At 37.3% G+C, this 26,345-nt stretch overlaps 1 protein-coding gene across 1 annotated transcript in view; it reads right to left on the bottom strand.

Moving 5' to 3' along the window:
• DCC (DCC netrin 1 receptor) overlaps positions 1–26,345 on the bottom strand; it is a 977,719-nt gene that overhangs the window by 16,823 nt on the left and 934,551 nt on the right. The window contains exons 26-28 of the mRNA XM_004683911.1: positions 17,453–17,612; positions 17,386–17,387; positions 9,358–9,570 (exon numbers count right to left, since the gene is read on the bottom strand). Coding sequence (XP_004683968.1) covers positions 9,358–9,570; positions 17,386–17,387; positions 17,453–17,612 — 375 coding nt within the window. The remainder of the gene's footprint in view (positions 1–9,357; positions 9,571–17,385; positions 17,388–17,452; positions 17,613–26,345) is intronic.

The following is a 26,345-nucleotide window of genomic DNA, read 5'->3' as shown; positions in this document are numbered from 1 at the left end:
AGCTTCCTGTCTGTGGGCTGGAGTTAGGACTTGAGAGCAAGACCTGTCAAATTGGTAAAGGAACATCCCGCTAGGTGCAAACACCAACACGTGGCCCTGTGCAGCTGTTCTATGACTCTACTTGCTTGCTTCCTTTAATGGCCCATCTCTCCCTGCCTTTTCTCTGCTGAATATACTTTTGGTGAAATACAACATTCAGGAGTTACAACCTGTTTCACCAGCCACTGAGCCATTAAAATGTAAGCCCTTCCACATGGTGTCACTGTTGGCAATTTCGCTGGGCCTAATTTATAAGACAATGTGGCATCCAGGTTCTATCAATCAGAACTTCCTGGATTCAGTGCTAGTGTTTTTTTTTTTAAAGGGCAGACTTAATATTTACCCACTTTGATGCCTTTAAGAAAATGAGAAATTTTTTCCAGATTTCACTTTTTCATTTACAGACCCGAAACACAGGTTAAATGACTGACTCAAGGCTAATCCGGCCATGAACAGAGGACCTGGGTCTGAGTGGACTTTATCTGCCACTGGTGAGTGCTGTCAGTCACACACCTCCCCTGTCAGAGGCCCAGCAGGCAGGGAGCTGTCTCCTCCCTCGGAGGCCCTGCTGCACCTAGTCTGTGGAGGCAGCATTAGCTCAAAGCACTCAAACAGCAAGCTGCTCTCTTACCTGAGATGCCCCTTAGAGAGTACCCAGAAAGAAAACAGGTGGGATCAGCAGCCCTTAAGATCTAACTCCCTCAAAAAGTCAGATGGACTTTTTTAATATGCCCAGAGTAGCCCCTTCCCCTATGTCAAGAATATTTCAGAAAACAAATCAGAATAGATCTAGTAACAAAAGCAGTCGGTGTCAGAACCCCTTCTATGTCATAATATCAGCCTCATTTTTATATCGATTGAGTTTTCTTACTTTTTTTTTTTTTAAAGATTTATTTATTCATACAGAACTGGGGTACAGGTCAGAGCTGGAGGGGTGGTGAGAAGATTCACCAGAGACAGAGTGGGGAGCAGAACAGGCCGACTGACGAAGTACACTGCAGAGGGGAGCAGCAGGCAGGTCAGGAGAGGTCGGCCACGCCATGTGGATCACCTCTGGGGTGGGTGGGGATTGAACTCATGTTGAAGTGGCTTTAGCTTCTTAGTGCTGCGCTTTAACCTACTGTGCCACCAGGGAGCGCCCTTCTTATATTTTTTTAAACACACACTTAGAATCCCCTTTACCACAAAAGATAACGGCATTCTCTTCTTGGAGAGCCCGTACATGCCAGTAAATACAGAGATTGTGGCAACAAGAACACCATACTTGCAAGCCCAAGAAAAAAGTCAGGTGTGAGACACATAAGGTGTCTAAAATGGTATTTGAATTCTCTTTACATTTCTTCTACTTGGATAAAAGTCATAAATTATCAGGAATAGTAGCATTAAGTATTTTTCATATGTTCTTTTAGATATCACAGGTCATATTTTTTTTTTGATAATTTGTTCACTTTATTTTAATATTACAGAGAAATTGTTTCCAGTCTGCTAGATTGTTCACAACACCCAGCAGCCCATTATTGTAGAAGTTTATGTGGAAACAGTTTGTTTGCTTCAAAATTTCCTTCTGTTTCCAAAGAATACAACTGGACTCAACATAACTACAAAAACCTCTATCAACCACATAGAATACACATAAATGCAATCACATACTTTATTCAAAATGTTTTATGTATACTCGTTTGAGAAAAAAAAAATAGTACATGTCCTCCTCATCTTCTACAGGAATTATGATTACTGGGATTTTGCATTTCATTCTTTAGGGAGGAAAGACTGTCCAGTTGCACGTAAGAATAACTAGGACTCAGGACAGCAACACCCATTCCGTAATTGGCATCATGGAGAGAACAGTCCTCAGGACTCTATTTTCAAAGTTACATTTCCTCTTTTAAAGAATAAAGTGGATATTTTGCTCCTACATTGCACTACGGATGTCCTCACATGTCCACTTTGGTGATGCTAAGGGGCATGTTGTTTCCCCATTTTGTTGACTTTATTTCAGCCCCAGCATAAGGTATTATTGATAGTTCAGAACACTTATTATTTTATGATCAACTGGTCAAGAATTTGGTAATCATTTCATCTTACCTGTCTTTACTAGCAAAGTTTAACCCTTTTACCAGTTATCAAGTTCCTTTGTTTTATGCTACTCTTCATTAGATTTGAAATTATAGCCTGAATTCAAGATCTGACACTTTCCTATTCTGACAAACCCAGTGAATACTTAGAGTGTCCATTATATGTGCAGGTTTATGTAAAGGTTCCAAAAATAATGGCACATAGTCCTAGAACAATTACATATTATCCAGCCTCTCTGAATATATCTCCGTATACAAAATGGTGGTAATAGTTACTTTTCAGGAATAGATTCATTTGGACATGTCCTTTATAAACTACAAAACCCTGGACTGCAATAGTTACCTATATGGCCTATAAGGTTCTCAGGGCATGCAAAGGAATATATGCTGTTTTCAGAAAACCTGTCCCGTTATCCATAAGGCCACCCATTTCCCGACCTAATCCATGGATATTCTCCTTCAATTACATGCTTCAAACTATGTGATCTACTAGTAACAAATTATGCTGATAATTTTTGTATGATCTGACAATTTCTGGTGCAACATTTTCATCCAAAGGACTAAAAGTTTGACTCATGACCCTTAACTTCTCTGAACCACAATCTGAGTAATAGCCCCATGTGTCTTAGCATTCATTTTCTACTTCCTTCTGCTCATCTTTATTTTATCCTACTGGACTCCCAAGCCCTCGTCATTTCTGCTGTACTGTGCAGAAAGCAACAGATGTCAGTTCCCTGGCTCTTTCCCTTCCGGAAAGGGATACTGGCAGTCTCGTCATGTACATTTAACAGAGCTGTTCTGAAGTTCTCGTGAGTTACGCTTCTAGCTGTGCCTTCTTTTTTACATCCAGCTTATGTAAAAGTCTAAAACATTTATACAATGCTAAGCAAAATGACCAAGTCCACCTGTTATAATTTTTGCAGGATATTTAATTAGGACCATTTTAGAAGCCCCCTTTTAATGAGTCAATTTAACACAAAAGAGCTGCATAAAATCCTTTGTTTCAATGTTATATTTTTCAATTTTTAAACTTTTTTATTACCTCAATTGTTGACCATGGCAAGCTACTTAACATTTTTAGGTCTTGGGATTATCATTTTTAAATGGGAATCATTTATATAGCTTACTCATAAACTCTTTTCTAGAAATTGTTTCCCTCTTTTTGAGTATATAACTACTAAATTTCTTACATATTGGGATACTATATCAGAAAAAAATAGCAGTTATCAAAGTACCAAGTATAATAGGTTCCAGAGTCACAAACACTGGTGATAAATGCATAAGGCAAACTTGACTTAATTACATGGTACCAATGGAGAATTCAGGATGACTGGACCAATCAGAAACAAATTTCTACTATTAAAAGAATCTGTTAGGCGATGTATGACAGGATAATTTCAAAGAGCTACCTACCAAAAAAGAGATGAGTTTATATATGGAATGAAATTCCACAGGAGTTAGTATAATTTTCTTCTCTAGAATTGATTGTATTGGCTCAAATAACATCAAATCAATATGTCTCCTACTTAGCTGTGCCAATGATTCATTTGAGCTAACTGGCCTGAAAAGTGACCCTCTTGTTTCACCTGCTAAAGGATGTGTGACCTCCCATGACCTCTGCCTGTGACTGCTCTCAGCAGTATGGAGCTCTCCTGTGGTACCCTGATGAACACCCCAATGGTCGCCTCCAAGTGGCTCTGGAAAAGCAATTGTATTAATGCATTATAGTAATTTATTGGCAGTTTGGTGTGATAGCATATTTACTGAAATGAAGCCTGCCAAAAAGATCAGGTTACAGCAGGAACACATGATTTCCCAACCAGCCATAAAAAATAAATCAAATGCCTTTCTGTCCAGTGTCAGCCACCTCCACCCACTCCTTGTCCTCTGTTCTCAGACAAATTGAAGTACATGCCACAATTTGCAGAGGGAAAATCAAACTCAATTTCGCAGTACAATGAAGTGAGTTTTGGTCTTGTCATGTCCACTGACATATTGATCCCTAGAAGATTGAAAAGATCAGAATGCTCTGGGTTTTGCTTTCATACATAAAAATGTGTAGAAATGTGATGTGTAAATGGAGGACAATAGAAAACTTACATAGTTTTACAGAGGCAAGAACTCCAGGGGACAAATGTTGTAAAACAATGCCAAGGCAAGATAGTCACTATTTAATATGTCACATTTCTTTTCCCTGTAGAATTTACAGCCCATAAGACAAATTATCTCCTAATACAGGTTCATTTAAAGTGCAGCTGATCATTTCACAGCTAAAAGGAATTTTCACTAGTGAAGGAAAAAAAAAAAAAGCACCCTATCTTGGCTTTTGGTAGAATTGATGTCAGATCTATAATGCTATAAGCACAACGCTCCATCAGACATTTTCTATTTAACCTGAAAGGGGACTAACCCGAATCACTACACATTCACCACTTACACGTGATTTGCGAAGTGCAGTGATTGCAGTCTGTCCTGAAACATGCAGAGAGCTCATGGCCACTCACCTCTAAGATGGATCATTAACAGACTGAGCCACTTTATTATGAGATGATGATGAACTTGTAGGAATATGATAAAATACCCTAAAATCCAGTAAGCTAAATTTCCAGTTCAGCAGGTAGACAGGAAGCGGATATTTGCAGTTCGGCAGCATTTCAGCTGTATGACAACAGGATGACTTTCTCTTTATGACATTATTAAAATACTGCAAAATTTGCTACAACTCTGTGGAGATTGTTACTGCATAATGCGTATTGCCTGTGCCACTTGTAAAACGACTGCAAACCTGCCTTCACATGCTTTGCTTGGAAGGCAAACCGAGGCACAGATCAATGGCTTTGTTCATATAAAAAAATAAACAAACAAACAAAAAAAACGCACACAGGAATGTGAAGGAGAGCGCGTCCTCATCGATTCTGAAGTCAAAGGTTTGAAGCAGAAGGAGCTTTTTGTTTGGCATGCTCTTTAAAAGTTATAGCTATGCCTTGCATTACCATATTCTAAAGTAATTACTTGCAATAAGTAAAGGAAAATTCATTAATAATTACACATTCTTATTGTGAATCTCTCAGTAAAATTATTTTTTTTATTTTTTTTTAGCCGACAAGAGAATGACTTACTTCATCAATCAGGTTGACTAAAGTAATGATTTTCTTAGAATTAAAATTTTTTGAAAGCTCTAAGTATTTCATCTTTTAGGCTAAGAAGCATGTAGTTAATGTCACAGCTAATACATTTGTCAGTCCGCTAATTTTCTTTTTCTATTAGAATAAGTAAACATCAGCCCTTGCTTAAAAGCAGACTATTTACCATGTGTCAAGAGCATTGCAGAGAGAACTTATTTGAAAATCATGAGGTAAGACGCTATGAAATGAACAGGAATCACAGGGAGACAATGAAGAAGAAACATGAAAAGGAAAATGCAATTATTAATTCCAAATTGATGACCTGTTTGCCTCAAGGTGAGTCGGGGGGTGAGGAGGGATGGGATGACATTTAAAAGAGAACTATGATGAAAATAAAATCACCCCCAAACTCAACACAGACATTGGAATATATGAAAGGAGAGCTGAGAGCTGGTTTGTAAGAAATAGTTCAAATAAAGACAATAACAGCAGTAAAAAAAAAAAAAAAAAGGCGGCTTATAAATGTACAATGGAAATAAAGGACAAAAATCTTGCCATGGGACATTATATCAGAGAATCATTCTTCAGGTGAGACAACAGTTATAGAGAATAGAAGAACTATTTCTTATCTTTTAAGATCACAATACAATAATTTAGCCATATTGTGTTAGATTTTGAGTTAGGCAGTTATGATACTGTTGTAACTAGAAAAAAATATTAACCAAGAAGTAACATCAGTGCTTTCTTTGTACTATCATCAGCTGCTGTTTCAAAAATTAGGGTTAGTTGGAGCTATTTTGCAATCACAGCTATCTGGAGCATGGGTCGCTATCAAAACCTCTGTTCTATACCAAAAATACTGCCACAAACATTCTCATCTAAAATGGAATTCAGAGTATCATTTTTAGCATTTGTTCTCCATATAACACAGTTACTCAAAAGAAAAACTTTAAAACCAAATAGAGAGGATGGTTAACATTATACTCTAGCACTTTAGCTTTTTTATGCTATAAAATGACATTATAGGATAAAAGACTCATTTAAATGTGAGTTAAGATGACTAGGAGGGGATGGTGGTCCTCAATTCTGCAATCAAAAAGACTATGAAGGTGCTAACTGTGCAGAATTGAATACACCACGTGAATTATTTTGTTACAAATTCCTTATCCATAAAATGGGGTTAAGAAAGGAGCTACCGGCCCTCCCTGGTGGCGCAGCGGGTTAAAGTGCTGCACTGAGAAGCTGAAACCACTTCCACATGAGTTCGATTCCCGCCTGCCCCAGAGGTGACCACATGGCGTGGCAGATCTCTCCTGGCCCGCCCGCTGCTCCCCTCAGCAGTGTACTTCGTTGATCTGCCTGTTCTGCTCCCCACTCTGTCTCTGGTGAAGTCTTTTGCCACCCTTGAGTATCTGGCCTGTACCCCAGTTCTGTATGCACAAATAGATGAAGTTTAAAAAAAAAAAAAAAAAAAAAGAAAGGAGCTACCTTGTAAGGTTTTGAAGATCAGATGAAAGTTAAAGATCTTCAGAAGCTTGACTATCATCTAGCAGATGTTCAGTAAATGTTAGGTTAATACAGGCCTTTGGACAATATGGGTTTGAATACTGTAAGTTCACTTATCACAGAATTTTTTTCCAGTAAATGTTGTCACTGCATGAATTATCATATATGTATGAATTTTGTTGCACTATCTCTTTGTTTCTGATGTTTATTATTAGTTATACATAACATCTGCAGTATGTTGTATCATGTGAGACAATATTGATGTAGGTACTGACAGATGATTCATCTTAGAAACATGCCAAACTTTACTGTATCCATAATACAATGCTGCAAATGCTTCCTTATTTCCTTACTATTTCGTTTCTCTAATTTACCTTGATGTAAGAATGCAGCATATAATAAATATCACTTACAAAATATGTGCAATTGTTTATGGTATTGGCAAGGCTTCCAGCCAAAAGACATCTATTTGTAGTTAAATTTTCTAGGCCTCAAGAGTTAGATGTGGATTTTCAACCTCACAGGGGTTGCGAGTGGTGGGCCCTCCCCTAACCCTCACACTGTTCAAGAATCAACTGGAATTGCAACCCATCTGCCATCGGTCCTACATACCAGTCTCCTCCAGGTTTTCCCCTTGGTTGGTATTGCAGGGGAAGCAGGAGGCAGTCAGAAATCACCAGGCATCACGTGCTCAACAGAAGAATTCTGTCAAATGAATTTTCTTTCTTCAAACTGTCCTGCTCTCAACTAGAAATAGTCCCTCACAGGTCTGTGGAAATATAAAGTAGCAAGCCTTGCCCATAATATAGTAAAGAGTGTGTATACCTTGGGTGTGAGGAGTGGGACTTGAACATGGTTTTCTTTGGGGTAGGAGATCTATCTTCTGGGACTTGAAGTCATGTCTTGTGCTCATCCCAGGTCAGAAAAGATCCTACCTGGCCAGGCCCCAAGTGCAGCATATCTCCCAAAGGACACCTTACCCTGTGCTGTACCCCCACTTTCCAGGGGCTGGAAGCTGAACCTCCATACTAGACATTGCAGGAACAGTAAGAATGCCAGAGGTGATGTGCACAGCAATTACTATAATGTGAGGAACAAGATTACATGCCTAATATTAATATAAAGATAATATTCATAACTAGAATCTTATTTTTTTCCTACTTTTTGCAGCTAGCATGAGCCCTCTTCACTAGGGAGTGACTAAAATTTCTGTGGGTTTGGAGCGGAGTCCCAGGAACCAGCATGGCTTTGTACCTTGACAAATTGTCTAGTCCAGCTGCCTTTGCTACTGCTACTAAGGGAACCTTTGAATGAACCAAAGGTATCTCCATAGAAAGGGGAGGGTCCAGGTTCCCTGCTCCACCTGATGAAGGACAGAGCAGAGCTGAGGTGAAGCTATTTGATTTGGAGACTCAAGAGAAACAGGGAGAGAGCTGTAATAAAGTGGGTACTTGCAACTTGCAGACTTCTCAGCATTGGTCTTGTGCCAGGGACATAGGGAACTTGGAGGAGACATGTGGCAGAAGGCTCGTGGGGAGACTGACAAGGGCAGTCTTTATGATTTATACTTAATTTTTGCTCTTTTCATCAGACACTTGCTTTCCCCTCTGCCTCTTTCCTATGGGGCCCCACCAGGAGGTGCTTTAGACTTGCGGCAAGCTTTTGGGTTTCAGTGAACCCGCTATGGGACAACCCTGTTGGGTTGTGTATTTACCCAAGAGAAGAGGGGAAACTTTGGGTGTCTTATTGGGAAACTACAGGCTTTCTCTTCTTCCCTCTTTATGCACAATCATTCTACTAAAGCTCTTTCACATTAAGAGTGTGCTTTGTCTCCATGGTGGAAGGAAGAATCCCTTTGGAGCATGCAAGTTTAGGGATCCTGGGTATCCCTTAGTCTGCACTAACAGATTTGGCCTCTGTTACATGTTTACTTGGAATCATTGCACTTTACTAGCTGATGCCTGCTATACTGGTGGTGTTAGTGCTGCTTGGTTACCTAACCACTGGACCTTCATCCTAACTATCTGTTCCTCTTAGTCCTCCTCTCTTTCCATTCCTACCTTTCCTCTCCCTTACTCTCTAACAGAAATGAGTTCTCATTCTCTGCCTCTGGATTTTCTTAGAAGGAAGTTATAGAGATGTTACTTCCTTTCTAACTTTGGCTTCTTTCTAAAAGTTTGAAGTAAGACTGTACACTGATTCTGATACTCCTTTCTGGCCCTGAGTCTCTGAGATAAGAACTCTGTAAAGTGACTACTGAAATACACAAGTAAAGCTATGAAATTAGATGTATTTCTCTAAAAAGTGGTTTTGCAGACAAATGTACCTTTAACTCGAATCGTGGAACCTATTTTTATATCATAGTATCCATGTGTCCAACTGAAGGAGAGTGACATTTTCCAATATTCCTTAGTGGGAACACCTACACCACATATTACAAGAACAGAACTGGTATTCAGGATAAATGAGCAACCTTCCAAACGAATGAAAGCACCTATAACCACTCCACTGCTTGCAAGGCAGATACTAAGAGGTGCACTAAAATATCAGTAATGGGATAAACAGTGGCATCAGCTACAATAATTTTAAATGTGATCGAAAGGGCACCTTACCTGGCTGAGACAAAAGCGGTGTGTAAGGGACTTTCGGTTCTATTGCACTCATCGGTGGAGGTAGCAAAGGGTTAGCAAAGCTGCGGAGTGGATGCGTTGGTCGAACACAGGCTGTAGGGATGGTTCTGCTTGGTGCCTCCTCGCTGCTGGGATGCTCTGACTGGGTTGGGGGCATTATGGATGGTTGTTGTGTGGGTGGTCCTTCACTCACTGCTACAATGGAGACAGGAGAAGCCATCATTATTCCAGGGCCAAGCTTTTTGTCCCAGTAATTTGGAGGACCCCTAAGGTCAGTTCAGACAAATATGCCAGGGCCTGACCAATCTCTTCAAGTTATGAACATCTCCATTCCTCCTCTCTCATACATCAATTGATGTTACAGCACTGCGGTTTTTAACTAGTAGAACCAGATGCAACAGATTGGGATCTATCTTTTAGAAGGGGAAGTAAAATATACACAGCACTGGCCATATTGCGTAAGCTGTCTGGGCCCTGTAATCAGAAGTGATGAAGCGAGAAAAAAAGACTTATTTCTCCTTTCATAAGTAGCAATGTCAGTGAAATTCAATGTACTAAAACCAGCTGCAGTTGCATTATTATCTACCAGCCAATATGCCAATTTTTCTGTGCTTTAAAAATGCTATGTCAACTATCAAACAAATCAGAGTTCCCAGGCACTCAAGGCATTACTAATAAAACGATACAAATAATAACCACTATCATCATCCATAACGAAATAGGAGTAAGTATAACTAAAAAGTTATGAGAGATGACTTTGCTGTAATAAGTTGACTGAATGTAGAATTGTAATCTTTCCTCTGTGGTAGCAAGTCTTACAATTTTTGATCAGATTACTGTAGCTGAGGAAGTTTCACATAATCATTCCTGACAGCATTTGGGTATGTGGACAGATTTATATATGGAAACACACCTTTAAACCAGAGAAGATGGCTGAGTCAGACTACAATATTTGCCAGCAGTTTGGACCCTGTCACTGGGTTCTTCATATTCAAAGCCAATAAGTAGAGTTTAAATTGTGAATGAAAATGAATGAAAAGAGCTGCATGCTATAGCTATATGTTGATATAAATATTTCCAAGTATTTCTTAAGAAAGTTGCATTGAGAATATATATATATATATATATATATATATAAAAGTAGTGACTGGATAGCTCACTTTTGAAAACGTTTTGTAAACCAGGAAAATCTCAAGATAATTAGGTTGAAGGATAATTGTGTGACATTTCTCTGGGAGGCTCTATGAGGCTGACAAAGGGCAGAATGAGCTAGAAAGAAAATCTGATAATGCTGAAGGGAAAAGAGATTAAAGATACAAAGATCAAGATATAATATTAAAGTATGCAAAAGTGAAGTGTGCCCTTGGAGTTATAACTCTGAGAGCATTTGGTATCAAAACTTGCTTTTTTGTATTCACAAAGCGGTAGAGGTCCTCTGGGTTACTGAGCAGCCCCAGTTTCCACCATTCAGAAATGGAGGTGGGAAGACAGAGTGTTGGCTGAGGACAAGCATAGAGCCACAGGGCAACAGAAGCCAGGAAGTAAGCAAAGACCCGATGAAAGATATGCTTTGAGGAAGATGTAATCACAGCAGCGGCCTCCATAGAGCTCCGACAGCCTGAAGAGTTTGGATAGTCCCGCATCTCTAGCCTGGAAATTCTCTTCATGGATGGAAAGGAGGGTACATGCCTGCAGAATCTCCAGGTTAGAGTGGAAGGCGTCAAGGAAAACTTCACAGAAAATCCTTGGCGATAACCATTCTCAGGTAAAGCCAAATGGCTAGGGGCTTAAGAACTGTTATGAGGTGCTAAAATGCCTTAAGCCTGTGAATGGGAGAAGGACATTCTTGTACTTGTGTTCATTCAAGAATGTGTAATTAGATGGCTGCAAACAGAGTTCTAGAAACAAACAAAAAAAAAATAATGTGAATTTTACTACCTGTAGTCCAACGAACAACCAACCAGTGGTTATTGTTCAACATGTCTCACCACTCTAGATCAGATCAAGGCAGCTAGAGGACCTGTGTCTTGGTTCCTCTTTAATGCCGATGGGTTGGTTTTTATTAAAGGATCTATATCATCACAGAAAATATCCCTCCAGGGAAAGACATTTAATAAGTTTCCTCATAAATATGACCTAAGTCTGTCTTTATATTGAAAATGAATTGCAATTAACCCACATCATATTTTAAAACTGCTTTAGTCATATTTTGTGCAGTCTTTTTATTCCTTTTTTTTTCTTATTTCCTTTTCTATTTCTGAAATGAAATCTTGGAATTAAACATATCTACAGAAAAATATTGTGACGGTAAGTTTAATAAAAATTATATGAATTTTTTTAGTCTTGAAATTTCTTATTTTGAAAAAGAAAATACATGCTTTTTGAATTCTGATGATGTCACTAAACTTTTCAGGTCATACCCACCCCTTCATATGCTTCATATGGTACTTGTCATCGATATCTCTACACCATGCCCAGGACTACATCCTCGGACTCAGCTGGCTTCATCCTGCCCACCAGAGCAGCATGATATGCTTCTTCAGGTTGAGGGAATAATGGCCCTCCTCTGCAGCAACACTAACTCTTTCCTGGGTAACCCCTAGGGAAGGGAGCTTTCAGGTGCCTTGCTCGCACTAAGGAAGGGTAGAGCTGGGTAGGGAGATGAAGCTAGAAAACATGAGAGGAGGACTGAGGAATAGAAATAAGCAGGGGTGAAGAGGAGGAAGAAGGCTGGAGAGGAACTGGGGGAGGCACACAGGCAGAGACACATGAAGCAGCTGCTCTTGCTTCTTGGCCTTGGAATTGCACTAGGATTTTGGGAGACATGGGAGGAGACCTTGAAAGAGAGAAACATGGGTGAGAGATCTGTGGGGAGGCTCGCAACGGCAGCCTTTACTTTGGCTTGGATATTGATATATGCTCTCTTTCTTCCAGACATGTCTGCCCCCTCTGCCCCTTTTCTATGATTCCCCACAAGAACATGTCCTAGACTTGTGGCCAGCTTTAGAGCCTCAGTGGTACCATGTTAGGCCAACCCTAACATTTTTGGCTGGACACGTGCTCATGAGGGCATGGGTTATGTTGGGTGTCTCTTTGGAAATTATTTTAAACTATTATTTTTTCTTCTCTGCTGCACACTAATTGAATTAAAGTTCATTTCTATTAGTAGTCCTATGCACTAGAGTATGTTTTGATGCCGCTATTCCTACTCCCTAAGGGATTGTGTCAGTTTTGTTTAAAATGATATAGTTGCTCAGGTACAGGTTTTCCACAGACAGTTCATAGCTTTTATGTTTTAAGTGTAACAAAAAAAAATGCTTTTCAGAAATGGTTTCTATTCAAAGTAGTACTCTTAAACAAACACAAGAGCAGCTGCCCCACTGGAGAAAGGTCCTCATTTCACAGGCACTAGCTTCAAGGGAACTATGTGAAACAGACTGGCTCAGTGACATGCCATCTAGTTGCGCTAAGAGCTCTGAAAGCAAAGAAAACCTCCTTTCGTCCACTAAGTGCAGCCTCCCTGCATTCAGAATAGAGTGAGACTCAAATATGTGCTGGCAAGGGATGCATTTTCAAATGATGAAATAGTAGGAATTCATTGTACAAATAGCATACAATTACACAGCACAGTCAAATCTTAAGGCACTTTATAATAATTAATTTCAACATATAAGTAATTGCTATAGAAGATTTGGCAAAAATATTATAAAAACAAAAATGGAGATTTTTTTTCCATTCTAATATTCCAACCTTTAAAAGAAATATAGCACGCCAATACCTCTGAGCAAAGACATGAAGACTTCTAGCAACCCACTTCTCTCATTAGTCTCAGAAGGTCAGCATTCTGAGTACAACTTATTAACCTTAGCTCCTCACAGCCTTGATTTTTTTTAAAGATTCTAGAGAAAAATCCCTGAGCTCCAATGTACATCTGATTTTGTCCAGGTCAAGTGCCACTTGTCAGTTGACCTCCAATTTGCAGAAGAATCAGGGCGGAAAAAATAACATTGACAAAACCAATCAACCATGCTTCTAAGTAGGACAACATCAGAACTGAAAGGAATGCTGGGAACCATCTATCCTTCTCTAATGCCTTCCTGTGTCGAAGGCGAGGAAAGGAAGGGACCGGCTTCATAGGGCTTGCTGGAAAGAAGCCTCAAGACCATCTACTCATTAATAAAGTTTTCAAAGTATAACACTACTTACGGCATCCCAAGGAATGGTACATTTGCCTACTGAGGGTAAGATTGAAGTTTTAGTCAGAAGAGGGAACATTTGTCTTTCTCAGTCACCTAAATCTCTGTTGATAGGTCATTGGATTTACATAGTGCAAGCATACTGTATCCTATATCTTTCCTCTCTTTTGATAGGCAAATAATTTTTTTTTTCCTCAAAAGGAGATCTTGGGAGTGGGGTGGGGATAGTATTAGAGATTTACCTTATAAAACTCAGAGTTCTTTCAGATAACTTTGGAGAAGGAGAGTCAGTACACTTGATACAAATTTTTCCTACCCTCGGTGTGCCTTTCACTGTTTTTCAAGGGGACTAATAAGACATCTTGAGCCAGAGTCATGAAATGTTTTCTGCTTGAGAGAGAGCAGAGATGTTTAGTCTTCTCCAAGGCATTTAGAAGCTGATCCTGATGGCTAAAAGTTAAATGTTTCTGACAGTGATTTAGAGAATATTTAGTTTCTTAGAAAAGAGAACACATTTTTTTTTCTTTTCCAAGCAATCACTTGGAGCACATTTATTCCTATTCCTTTTACACTGCACACAGCTTTCCTTTTGCACTGCACACAACCCCTGAGTGAGGGGCATAAAAAAAAAAGTTATATTTTATATTCTACAGTAGCTATTTAACTACATTTAATTCTTTTTAAAAGCTTGACAAATATAAAAATCTAAGGAATTTGACTGAAAAAAATCTAGAGAGACATAATTATTCATATTTTTATTTCTAATGGGCCTTAGTTTTTGATAGCAGCTGTAGGTTCTTAGCAACACTGATTGGAAGGTACAGAGATTTCCCACATACCCCAATTGCAAATATATACAACCTTCTCCATTATCAGAACGCTGCATCAAAGAAGTATTTGACACAGCTATAAACAATTCTATCGTCATAACCACAGATTAAAACAAAATGTATACTAACTAATTGTTTTCTTTATCACTGAACTGTAAGCTATGGAATCATGTTTTTTACATTAAAAGAAAAAGTGTAAATGGGATATTGAAATTTTAGGGGAGGCTATACCTTTAAAAAAGGAAAAGAAATGAGAGGAACACATCAATGACAATAATAAATAAAGCATAGATGAAATCAAAGGGAAGTAGTAGACAGTGATCTAATGTGGAAAAAACTAAAGTAAAACTCTAATTCCTTTTTGCTGGGGGTGTTTATTTTAACTACTGAAGACAACACTTGTGAGTTCTGAATTATTTAACTGAAATCACCTTCCTACAGGTGTTTTAGATTTAGAAATTTCTAAATGATCCTCCCATATCTTCCTCACTTAATTTCCTTCATTATTATTGAAGGGATTATTGTTCCTTGAATATGTGCAGCACAATTCTTTTCTGTAGATCTGATGTGCAGTGAGAAAAAGAAAAATAAATCTAATTCTCTCTTGGCAGATTTTTGATGCCTTTTAATTCTAACCTTGCTACATCTAGGCAATTTATGATTTCTTAGTGCTGTCTCTGTAGGGTTAGAAAAAATATAGCTTACCTTACAGATATACTTTATTGCTGTTACCATCTTATCTATTACAAAATATCCTATCTCACATGAGCTGCTGAGTCACCTGTTCTTAACTAAGAGAAGAAAGCTATAAAATCGATTTTAAAATGCTGTGCTTGAAGAAAAAAAGAGTCAAATGTCATAGGAAAAATCACCAGGGTATATATAATAGCTTGAGAATTTCTTTTCATTCCTACTTTCTTTAAACCAAATGCAATACTACTCTAAGGACACAAAACCAATATTCAAAAGTCTGTTGTGTTTCTATACTCTAAGAACAAATTACCAGAGAGATTAAGAAGTGTCTCATTTGTAATAGCTTCAAAAAGAATAAAGTAAAAATTTAAACAAGTAAAAGAGTTGTATACTGAAAACTGTAAGATATTGATAAAATAAACTGAAGAAAGCATAAATAAATGGAAAGATAATCTAAGCTCATGATTTGGAAGAAATCATATTGCTTAATGTCCACATGAACTAAAGTAATCTACAAATTCAGTGGTAACGCCTATCAAGGTTACAAAGACATATTTCACAAAGTGGAGTACACAAAAAGCACACAATTTGCATGAAAACACAAAAGACTCTAAAGAGTCATAGCAATTTTGAGAAAAAGGAACAATGTTGAAGGCACTGCAATACTTGGTTTCCAGCTATATTACAATGTTATAGTAATCAAAACAGCATGACAGTGGCAAAAAGCTTAATTAGATTATTTTCTAGATAAGCCAGAAATAAATGTATGCATTGATGGCTAATCAATTTATAGCAAAGAAGCCAAGAATACACAGGAGGAGGGGTGGAGGGGGAGACAGTCTCTTCTATAAATTGTGTTAGAAAAGTATCACATGCAAAAGTATGAAACTGGACCTTAATTTTATAACAAACAAAAATCAATTAAAAATGGATTAAAGACTTGGATATAAAAACTAAATCACAAAACTCTTAGAAGAAAATATAGAGGATAAATGCCTTATATAGGTCTTGGCAATGATTCCCTGCATTTATCAGCAAAAGCCAATGGCAACAAACCCAAAATAAGGTAGTTAGAATTACATCAAGTTAAAAAAAAAAGAACGTCTACACAAATAAGAAAACCATCACTAAAAATAAAAGGTAATCTTTGGGATGGGAACAAATATATGCAAACCACAACTGGATAAGAGGTTGATATCTAAAATATATAACACTCCTCAGCAGTAAAACACAAATTAAAAAACCAGTATGATTTTAAAATGAACAAAAGTTGAGCAGATATTTTTACAACAGGTATGTGAAAAGGTAGCAGACCTCACTAACCATCAGTGAAAGACAAATCCAAGCCAAAATAAGACACCACCTGTCAGGATGGCTACTAACGAAAAGATAACAAGTATTGGCAAGGATGAAAAGAAAAGGGAACTCTTTTTAATTTGCAGTGGGAATGTTATCTGACACAGTCACTGTGGAAACAGTACGGAAGTTCCTTGAAAAATTGAAAATAGAACTATTATATGATCCAGCAATACCACTTCTTTTGGCTATTGAAAATGAAATGAAATCAAGATCTGAAAGAGGTATCTGAATTTCCATGTACATGACAACATTTTCACAAAAGTCAAGAAACCTAAGTGTCTGTGAAGAGATGAATGGATAAGATATTTTATAGTATATACACAATGGAATATTATTCAGTTAATGAGAAAGAAAACCTGTCCTTTTTAACAACATGGATCAACTTTTAGGGTATTATGACATATGACATAAATCAGACAATGAAAGACAAATACTGTATGATTATTATTATAACCTAAAAAGCCAAACTTAATAAAATGGATACTAGAATGGTAGTTACCAGGGAATAGAGACTAAGGGAAAACAATAGAGATGTTAGTTTATGAGTACAATCTTCCAGTTATAAGATGAAGTTCTGGAAATTGTTACTACAGCATAGTGATTATAATTAATAACACTATATCATATACTCAAAAGTTGCTAGCAGAGTAAGTGTTAAATATTCTCACCACACACAAAAAAAAATGGTAATTCTGTGACTTGATGGAGTTATCAGCTAAATCTATGGTGATAATCATTTTGCAATATATAAATACATCAAGTCAACATATTGTACACCTTAAACTTACATAATGTTCATTATATCCTAAAGAATCAGTCCAGAAGTGTGGGAGTGGGATCCAAAGGACTGAGTTACCTAGCAAGAAAGTTCTAGTAACCAGGTCATAGAGATAGCAATTTTTCTCTTAGGATAGAATGTCAAAATGCAACACATCTGGTAAGATTTCCTTACTATCATTCATTTCTTCTTAGGGAAAAAGAAAGGAAAATACTTTATACTGACTTTTTCCTGTTCCAAATCCTCGATCCACAGACAGAGTTGGGAACGGCACAGGCCGGAGGGTGAATTGTGGGTGGGGGTAGCCACACGTGGGAGATGGAAGGATTCCTGGGTACTGGGCACTTTCCAGGGTTGGCACTGGGATGGCACTCACCACAGCTGCAAAACAAAGATGCCACTGATATTATTTTATCCCACATATCCACTTCACAGGCAAAATAGGAAATGCTACATTTTCACATCTTCAAATTCATGTGCACCTTTCATATAGTACCAAGTAGGTACTATATGAATTTACCTCTTTCACAAAATCCTTTTCTTTCTTTAGAAAAGACAGCTCACTGCTCCAGCATTTTACTGTGGCGTATCACTATGAGGTCTAAAACTTCCATGGTTTCAAAGAAGTGACTAACCAAGTCATAATCAAGTCACCTTAGAGCTTCCTATTTTTGCTTTTATTTATTTATTGTTTGTTTTTGTATTACCTCTGGCATTAGAAATTTTAGGTTATTCAGAAATCAAATCTATTGGTAGAAAGGACTGAGGAAATGGGAATTTTCTGTAATTCTATGAAAGAAGATAATTCTTTTTTAAGACATGGGTAAAGAGAGAAATACAAAGTATATTCTCAATAATCAAACTTAGATTTAAGTAGAAAAAAATCACTTTAAGCAGTCAAAACAGCACATTGGTTTAAATCTAACATTTTCTGAGAATACTAAACATCATTCAGTTATACTGACTTAAATCTACAGATAAATATCTTACACAGTATTTTCTAGGTTGACTGAGAATTGTGCAATTCCATTATTCAGTACCTATTTAATTATATCACATGAAATTAGTATTGATTCTTACTGTAGTAAGTCTTCATTCTTCTACTGCCTCTTATAAAATGTCTGGTTATTCCCTAGCTTTTCTTAATAACAAAATATTTAACTACAGAACAATCAGTTTTAGTGTATAATTCTGTCCATGAAATTAATGAAGTTGTTTCTATTATATACATGACTTTATTTACAACCCAATGCAATTACAGAAGTTTAACATGCACTGATATACATATTTACCCAAGGGAAATCTTGGTATCTAATCTGGATATCTTATGTAAGTAACTTCATGATAGATAAAGATTGTATTGCATTTATTGTGAATTCATTAGAAACAACACATAGATTTAAATATATTTTATAACAAAAATATAAATTCTTTATCGTAAATGCATGACAGCTAAACTTTAAAGGTTAACTACTAGTAAATTAGTCTCTGAAATTGCATTTCAGAATTTATTTTTTCATTGTACTTATAATACTCCTTGAAATACATATTAACATGTTTATTTGAACTAAAAAATGAAGTCATCATTTTTCAGGAAAACAAATTTGACTGGTTTGACAATGGGGACTATTTCAAGTAAGTTAGGTAATGGGTATTTGCATTAACTGACAGAAACATAACACAATAGAATTAAGGCACTTTTTCAAATATTATATTAATATGTGTGTATTGTAAGTGATATTTCAGTGTTTCCAACCCTGTCTTAACAAATTTGATTATACCTCTAAGTAAAAAAAAAAAATAAGTTGTATAATTCCTTTATAAATATAGATGTTATAAATAAGATGAATATCAAGTACTTTTGAAATTCAGGTGTTTTCTAACTTTTACTTTGAGAATACTTGAAGAAGGACATTATTTAGTCATTACTGAAATATTAGTAAGAATAAGTTTGAATGTGAGCTCACAGTGTTGTGATGTTGGCATATAAGGGGAAGAATTTCAATCACTGAAGGATTTCCACAAAAATCTCATAGTTGTAACACCAGCCCAGACATTATACAAACAAGGTGTTTCTGTGTTTAGATAAATAAACAATGGAATAAAATTTAGGCAATAGGTAACATTCATCCATGGATATACAGAATGATTGCTCAAAATAAGCCTCACTCATGCTATTAGGTGGTAGAGGACTTGAATAAAACCTACTTTATATACATTGTGTGGAAATAATAATTGTACCATTAACTTAATAGAGAAAACATTTATGGTCACATAAATGTAAACATTAAATTTCAGGTTATAAAATATTATTTTTTAAGAATAAAAGGCAATGAAAAGTAATTATAAACAATGATATTTGTATGTCACTCTGGAGGAAGTGAACTGAAGGTACAAGTTCAAGGAGAGGAACTTCTGTAAACAGATGAAGGTGGATATTAAATCTCTATGGTACTTTTATGGTTTTGAATCTATTTAGAATAGTGGTATACCAGAAACATGGCATCTTTCACAGATATTTAACTTAGAGTGTTTTAAATGTTAAGTTGAAAATATGTGTGGCAATACAGAATTTCTTGAAATTATTTTTGGGAAGGCACAAATGAAAATCTGTCAATAAATGGAATATAGTATCACAAATGAAGATATTTTATAGTCAGTAACCTATTTCATAAAGAGTACATTTTGGATATACAAACACAGGAGCAGAGTCCAAGGAAAGGAAAGTATTTTGATGTATTATTTGTCTTCTAGGGGATACTGTTATTAATAACAATAATAATAGACTTGAAAACATTTGTAAATAAGAACCATATAATACCATTTAGCTTATATAGCTCTATATAATAAACTATATAAATATAAGCTATATATCTATAGTATGTGCGTGTGTATATATATATAAAATTGCATATATATACATATACAATTTAACATACCAGTCTTTCATGCAGTCAAATGAATTACTTTATCCAAATGAAATCACAATGTAGTTATTCAGGTTGATTGCTGGGTAGCAAAGGATTCCTGTGTTGACAATTTTTACTTATAAATAAATGTGACATAACAATCTCCATTAGCTATGGGAGGCACCCACTCCACAAGTAATGTACATTTCTTTATTATTATTTGAACTTAACCAGTATCTTAAAATACATATAGAAAAAAAAAGAATTTCATAAACATTTCCTGGTCAGAGTTGAATAAATTATAATAATTTGACAAGGCCCAGCCTCTTTAAATTAGACAATTGAGAGAACCCTAGAGACAAAATGTGCACTCTAGTTCAAAGTCCATTGATGAAGAAACACACTACTTTCTAAGAGTTTTGCATTTTGACTATTAACCTTGGTACAAAAGGTAAGCATAAAAGTCTTTTAAAATAATAGTTCTGTTACCTATTTCTGCATCTCAAAATGCTTATTGTATTTCCTGACATGAATTAAAATATTCAGTAAATCCAAAGCTTTCTTTTGAAGTATTTTGATCCATGATTCATTTCCAAAAGGGCACCGAAATATACACCGATTTCTAAGAAAGTTCTCATAAAAATAACCATTGCAAAGTAAGTTGGATACAACATTTGGTGTTGAAGTGTCTTTTGATATTCCCCCCTAGATGTCAGTTTTGAGAGCAGAAACATTCTCATACTACAAAGCATTCACTGCACGACTGTGTTTATGTAAAATAGCTCAGACTGATATCATCAAGCATTTTCAATAAATCTCTGTTCTATTGCCAAGTATGACAAGAAATCTGTTCTGACACAGCTTTCTGACTATTGAATTTATATCTCACATTGACACACAAAGATTTTTTATGTAGAAATTCTCTGAACAAATAAATAGGGCACACAGATATTTTGAAAATTTACACCACTGTTTAGCACGTTAGCATTAAGTGGGACCTATAAGAAATCTAAATTGGAGATTTTTTGGATACAATTTTGAGAAATAAAACCCTCTAGATATTTCCAAACATGATAATTGACAGAATTGAGAGATATGTTGAAGAGGAGAGGTGGGCAAATAGAATAAAGATAATAATATTATGAAAAGTGCAATGAGATGATCTTTCATTCTCCTGCTACTTTTTTTAGTTAAAATTTCTTTTTGTGAAGAACAACTGTGGTGTAGGCCAGAAGCACAGGGGCAAAAGGATTCACCACAGACAGAGTGGGGAACAGGACAGGAGGATCTACTGAAAAGCACCGCTGAGGGGAGCAGCAGTTGAGACAGGAGAGGTCTGGTGTGTCATGGGTCAGCTCCTGGCTGGGGGACTGAACTCAGGCCCTGGCAGTAGCAAGACTGAGGCTGAACGCCTAAGTCACCAGGAAGGCCCATTGCCTCTTCTTACCATCTCTTTCCTGCAATGTAAGCTGGACTATCCCTTACATTTTCAGATGTTCTCTGATAAGTGAGTGGCATCACAAATTACCCCAAAGTCCCTTTTAGGAAAAGTATGAAAATTCACAAATAGGTGTTCTCTAGTTATTCTTAACAGAACTGCACCTACTTCTGCCACTTGGTCGCAACATGAGTCACAGTGTCGAAGACATGGCCCACCCCATGTAGTCACACCTGGTGGGGTTCCCTGCTGCATCTCACCATGGTTGGTCTGGTTCTCCAGGAAATGCAGCAGAAGTAATACAATGTGTCTCCAAAGTCAGTAAAAACACTGCCACTGTCTCAGAACGCTCAGTCTGGGTGAGCGGGAGTCCGGCCCTCCAGCTGTGCAGGCAGAGCTGGGAGGGGCACAAATGGCAGGAAACCAAGGGCTTCAGTCCAGGGGGATGTGGACATCCTCAGGGACAATTCAGACCTTGGGCTTATGCCACCAGCTAAACTGTTCCTGTTTTCATTGCTACTTCGGTGAGGGAGGTGGTGGTGGTGATTAGTCACAAAGGGATAACTCTACCTTGATTTGAGCAAGCAGGGAAGCTCTCCATTTTTTAGTTTCTTCACCTGTAAAGTGTTGGTGGTAACCGTCCCAACTCTATGTGTGGTGGGGAGGACTGAAAAGCTCCTCCGCAGAGAACTGGAGCAGATGGGTGGCTGAGAAGAGGCAGTGGAGCAAGACTGTGGGGCCCTCATGGCCTTCACTCACTTCCACCTGGCCCTTCTCAACCAACCTCCCTGAACGAGCTAGGGAACATGGGGGGAACATCTGGTCCATTTGACACCGTGTGTCTCAGACAGAAGATGAGGCGACGGGGAAGGCACACCCATTTGGGTTCAAAGGAGCCTCTGTAAAGACCCTGTGGCCCATCCTGATTCCTGCACTGTAGCCCAGAGCCATCCCAATACCAGAGGGCACCCACATTCATCTTTTTTATGTTACCCTCACCACCCAGAAGCCCTCCACTGAGATGAGAACAGTCAAGGAATGAAAGTGTGCCTTTTGGGCCCTCCCTGGTGGTGCAGCGGGTTAAAATACAGCACAAAGAAGCTAAAGCCACTTCCCCATGAGTTCGATCCCTGCCCCGGAGGTGACCACATAGTGCAGCAGACCTCTCCTGACACGCCTGCTGCTCCCCTCAGCAGTGCACTTCATCAGTTGGCCTGTTCTGCTCCCCACCCAATCTGGTGAATCCTCTCACTGTCCCTGCACCTCTGGCCTGTACCCCAGTTCTGTATGCATAAATAATGTTTAAGAAAAAAAAAAGTGTGCCTTTTGTTGTAGTATCAAGAAGTTGTTAGTAATTAAGAAAGTATCAGTTGACAAATTACGAAAAGAAAGTGATCTTTATTTTTCGGATGGCTTTAGCAGACCTTTCTAAACACTCTGTTTATATTTTGCATCTCATTATTCATAATGCTTTATTTTCACCAAATCTGCTAGAGCCCTTTTTGGTGGTTCTGGTAAGCAAGCCACTGTTTGCTTTGTAAAATGCTCCCTAAAATTACAATCTGTACTCCACATGGGCATTCTTTTTGAGCTAACAGTCATATTTTGACAGTGTCTGCACAATTCCATTGACCTATTGATTTTGATAATCCCATAGAAGTATTACTAATCAACTAATTTTATTTAAAATGGCATGTGCTTAAAGAACTACCAACAAACAACCTTTGCATTTTCAACTCTCATTCACTAGCAACTCTTTAAGCCCACTTAAGCCTTCTTATGCAACACAACTTACATGACATTATGGGAACTACAGAAGAACACAGCAAAATAAACAGCTACTTTCTATAGAAACTCAAGAATAAGAGGGGTGAATGAAGTATGAATAAAACTGACCTTAATAATGTTCTGAGCAAATTAGGATTTGGAATCACATACTAGGCTACGGTACCATTTCTAATGAACATTTAAATGAGCTTTGAGCTGTCTGCTCCTTGTCACTGCTTCCACAGTTGCATGAACACTGATGTTCATGCACTGGGGCAGTTTGCAATCACTACTCCTAAGAAAGTGTTCCTGGTCGGGGCCTGCAGTGGGCTGCAGTGTGGTGAATGAATGCCTGGCTCCAGAAGCCCACTGCTCTTCGAGTGCTAATTCCAGCACCGTGGAGGGGACAGACTCATATGCATTTGGACATGGAATCCAATGTCTTAGGCGGTGGGATTATCCTCTACCATGGTAGACCCTCTGAAGGTGCATCTGTGGCCCGGAGGCCTCTCTTAGTATAACATGAGAGTCAGACCCCTCATTAGAAAGCCTGTTTTGTTCATGCAGCTGTATTTTACTTCTCATCATCTTCTCTGACTCATTGTTTGAGTTCTCCAACCAAGTGACTAAAGCATGGTGTACATGGGGGAAAAAAGAGCTGTCTCCCTCTCACAATGACTGTTCTAGAAAACCCCAAAACCAATAGCCATAAGCAGCCCCCAACTGATCACAAAGGCCAACTGTAGGCCTCCTTTAATTTTTATTATGCCCTTCAAAATGCAAAATCCTGAGATTTCTATTGTCTTTTAGAGGATAACTTAAATTATATTTTCCTTCATATATTTTCAAGTGAAAGAGAAAAACTAAAAAGTGAAATCCAAAAGGATTCTGACCAACAAAGTCTGAGATGTTTGATTATTAGAATTTATAACCAATAAGATTTTACAGGTCATTTGCTTCAATCTATGCCATTCCTGGTTCCAACTCCCTACTTCTCCTCCAGCATTTTCAGAAGAAGAAAACACAAATTGAAAATGGAAAAGGAACGCTTACAAGTCCACATGAATAGAAATGGAAGCATTTCTAGGAACTGCGATCAGCATAAGGAGTTGCTCACCTGAGTTACATCCCACCTCCTGGGAGCAGCCTAGGGTAAAGAACATTGGCAATCACAGATGCAAACTTGGGCCCCTGCACCTTATTTGGGATGACTGAGGGAGTTTAGGTTCCTGTAAACTGCATCACCAATTCAGTTCCTCTCTTCCCTTCTCCTGCATCCCTCACCCTCAGCAGATGCATTCCCAACAGTCCTTGCTAGTACAATCCCTAATTCTGTCTCAGACTCTTACTTTCAGAAACTCAGCATATGGCCCTTTAAACAATATAGAAAGCTATATCCGATGTTTTTGATTTCTTAAGTAAAAAATTGATTTTACTTAGAACAAGAAATAGAAAATTATTTGCCTATAAAATCGTCATTTGTCCAAATATTTGAAATGCATCTTTTGCCAACATTTATAGAAAAGAACACTGGGCTAGTGATCAAAAAATATGGGTTCTTCTCATGCTCATGTTATTAGCATGTTTCTTCTGAATTTCAACTGCTTAGTGGTGAGGTGTGTCTTGGGAATTAACTTAGAGTAGCATATGCCACAAAATGTTTTCCACCAAGAAGTATAATCTTAGGAAAAAAAAATTATACTCCAATGAAATTAAGTACATTTCTCTGTGGATTTTGAGGCTTACAGAAACACTTCAAATAGTCTATATTTTAGCATTTAAGTAATTTTATAGAGGATGGTGAGAAATGTCAAAGAGGGAAAAATATTCTTGCAAAAACAGTGATTCTTAAGTGGAACTGCAAGTATCTTTTTACAAGCGACCAGAAATGGGGACAATGCTCTGATCTTGAATACTCTAGTTAGTCCAAATAATTGCATGGGGTCATCAGTGTCTGAATATAACTATTCTCAATAAAATCATAACTTTTTCAAGACAGAAATCTACAACTTTTTTGGCTTCATTCTAGTTCTTATAAGTAATGTTAGTTACAGAGATTATCTTATTTATCAGAAAGCTGAACAATTTCTTTTAAAAACATTGATTATATGTCAAATTCATTTCCTTTGTTAGATACAGTTTTATCACTACAGAGCTTGAAGAGAGAAAAGAATGAAATCTAAAAAAGTAATTTTAAAATATATGTACAATTATCTATTTCTTTTGAAATTTTATTAAAGTATAGCATACATATTAAAAGTTAGAATATTACAGGTAGTGCTTATCCAAAGTGAAATGCCATGTTTCCATCATCCCTGACATGAAATAACTGTCTCCACTGTCACTTCTGGTCACTAATCATCTCCCATCAGGAGTAACTACATTTGAATTCTAGCCCAGTGATTATTTTGCCTGCTTTGTAGCTACTCATGAACTGAATAATGTGGATGTATTAGGCTTCTGTCTTAGAATATTGTATCTGTGAGATTCTTCATATTGTTTGTGTCATTTTTGTTAGTCCATTTACATTGCTGTATAGTATTTCATTACTTGACTGTGCTATAATATAATGAAGCTCATCAGTAGTGATTCCCCACACATTTTTGTATATGTTTTTGGTGAATACACTGCATTTCCACTGGGTATATCCAAGAGAGAAATACTTTTAAGGATGAATTGCTAGATCAGAATATCCTCAACATTTTTATAAAACTATTGACAATTTTAAATGACATATATGCATTTTATGATCATTTTTCAAACAATGAAAATAAACTTCTGGTTATTTGGGGGCCCTCAATCATGTAGAGTAAGGCACTAGAAATAAGATAAAAGGTTCTTATTTATCAGCATTCAAGGAGACATGCATCAACACAGCTCAGTGATAGAACAAACACAAGTTCCATGATTTCATACTGATAGACAGCTATCAAAAATATTTTAAAGGGTATAAGTAGTATCAGATGTAAAAATCATCTTTATCATTAAAAAAGCAGTATG

This window comes from Condylura cristata, unplaced genomic scaffold (assembly GCF_000260355.1).
Source record: "Condylura cristata isolate star-nosed mole 26May11 unplaced genomic scaffold, ConCri1.0 scaffold00016, whole genome shotgun sequence".
Classification (NCBI taxonomy): Eukaryota; Metazoa; Chordata; class Mammalia; order Eulipotyphla; family Talpidae; genus Condylura; species Condylura cristata.
The sequence above is the reverse complement of the archived record's forward strand: the minus strand, read 5'-3'. Positions and strand labels throughout refer to the sequence as shown.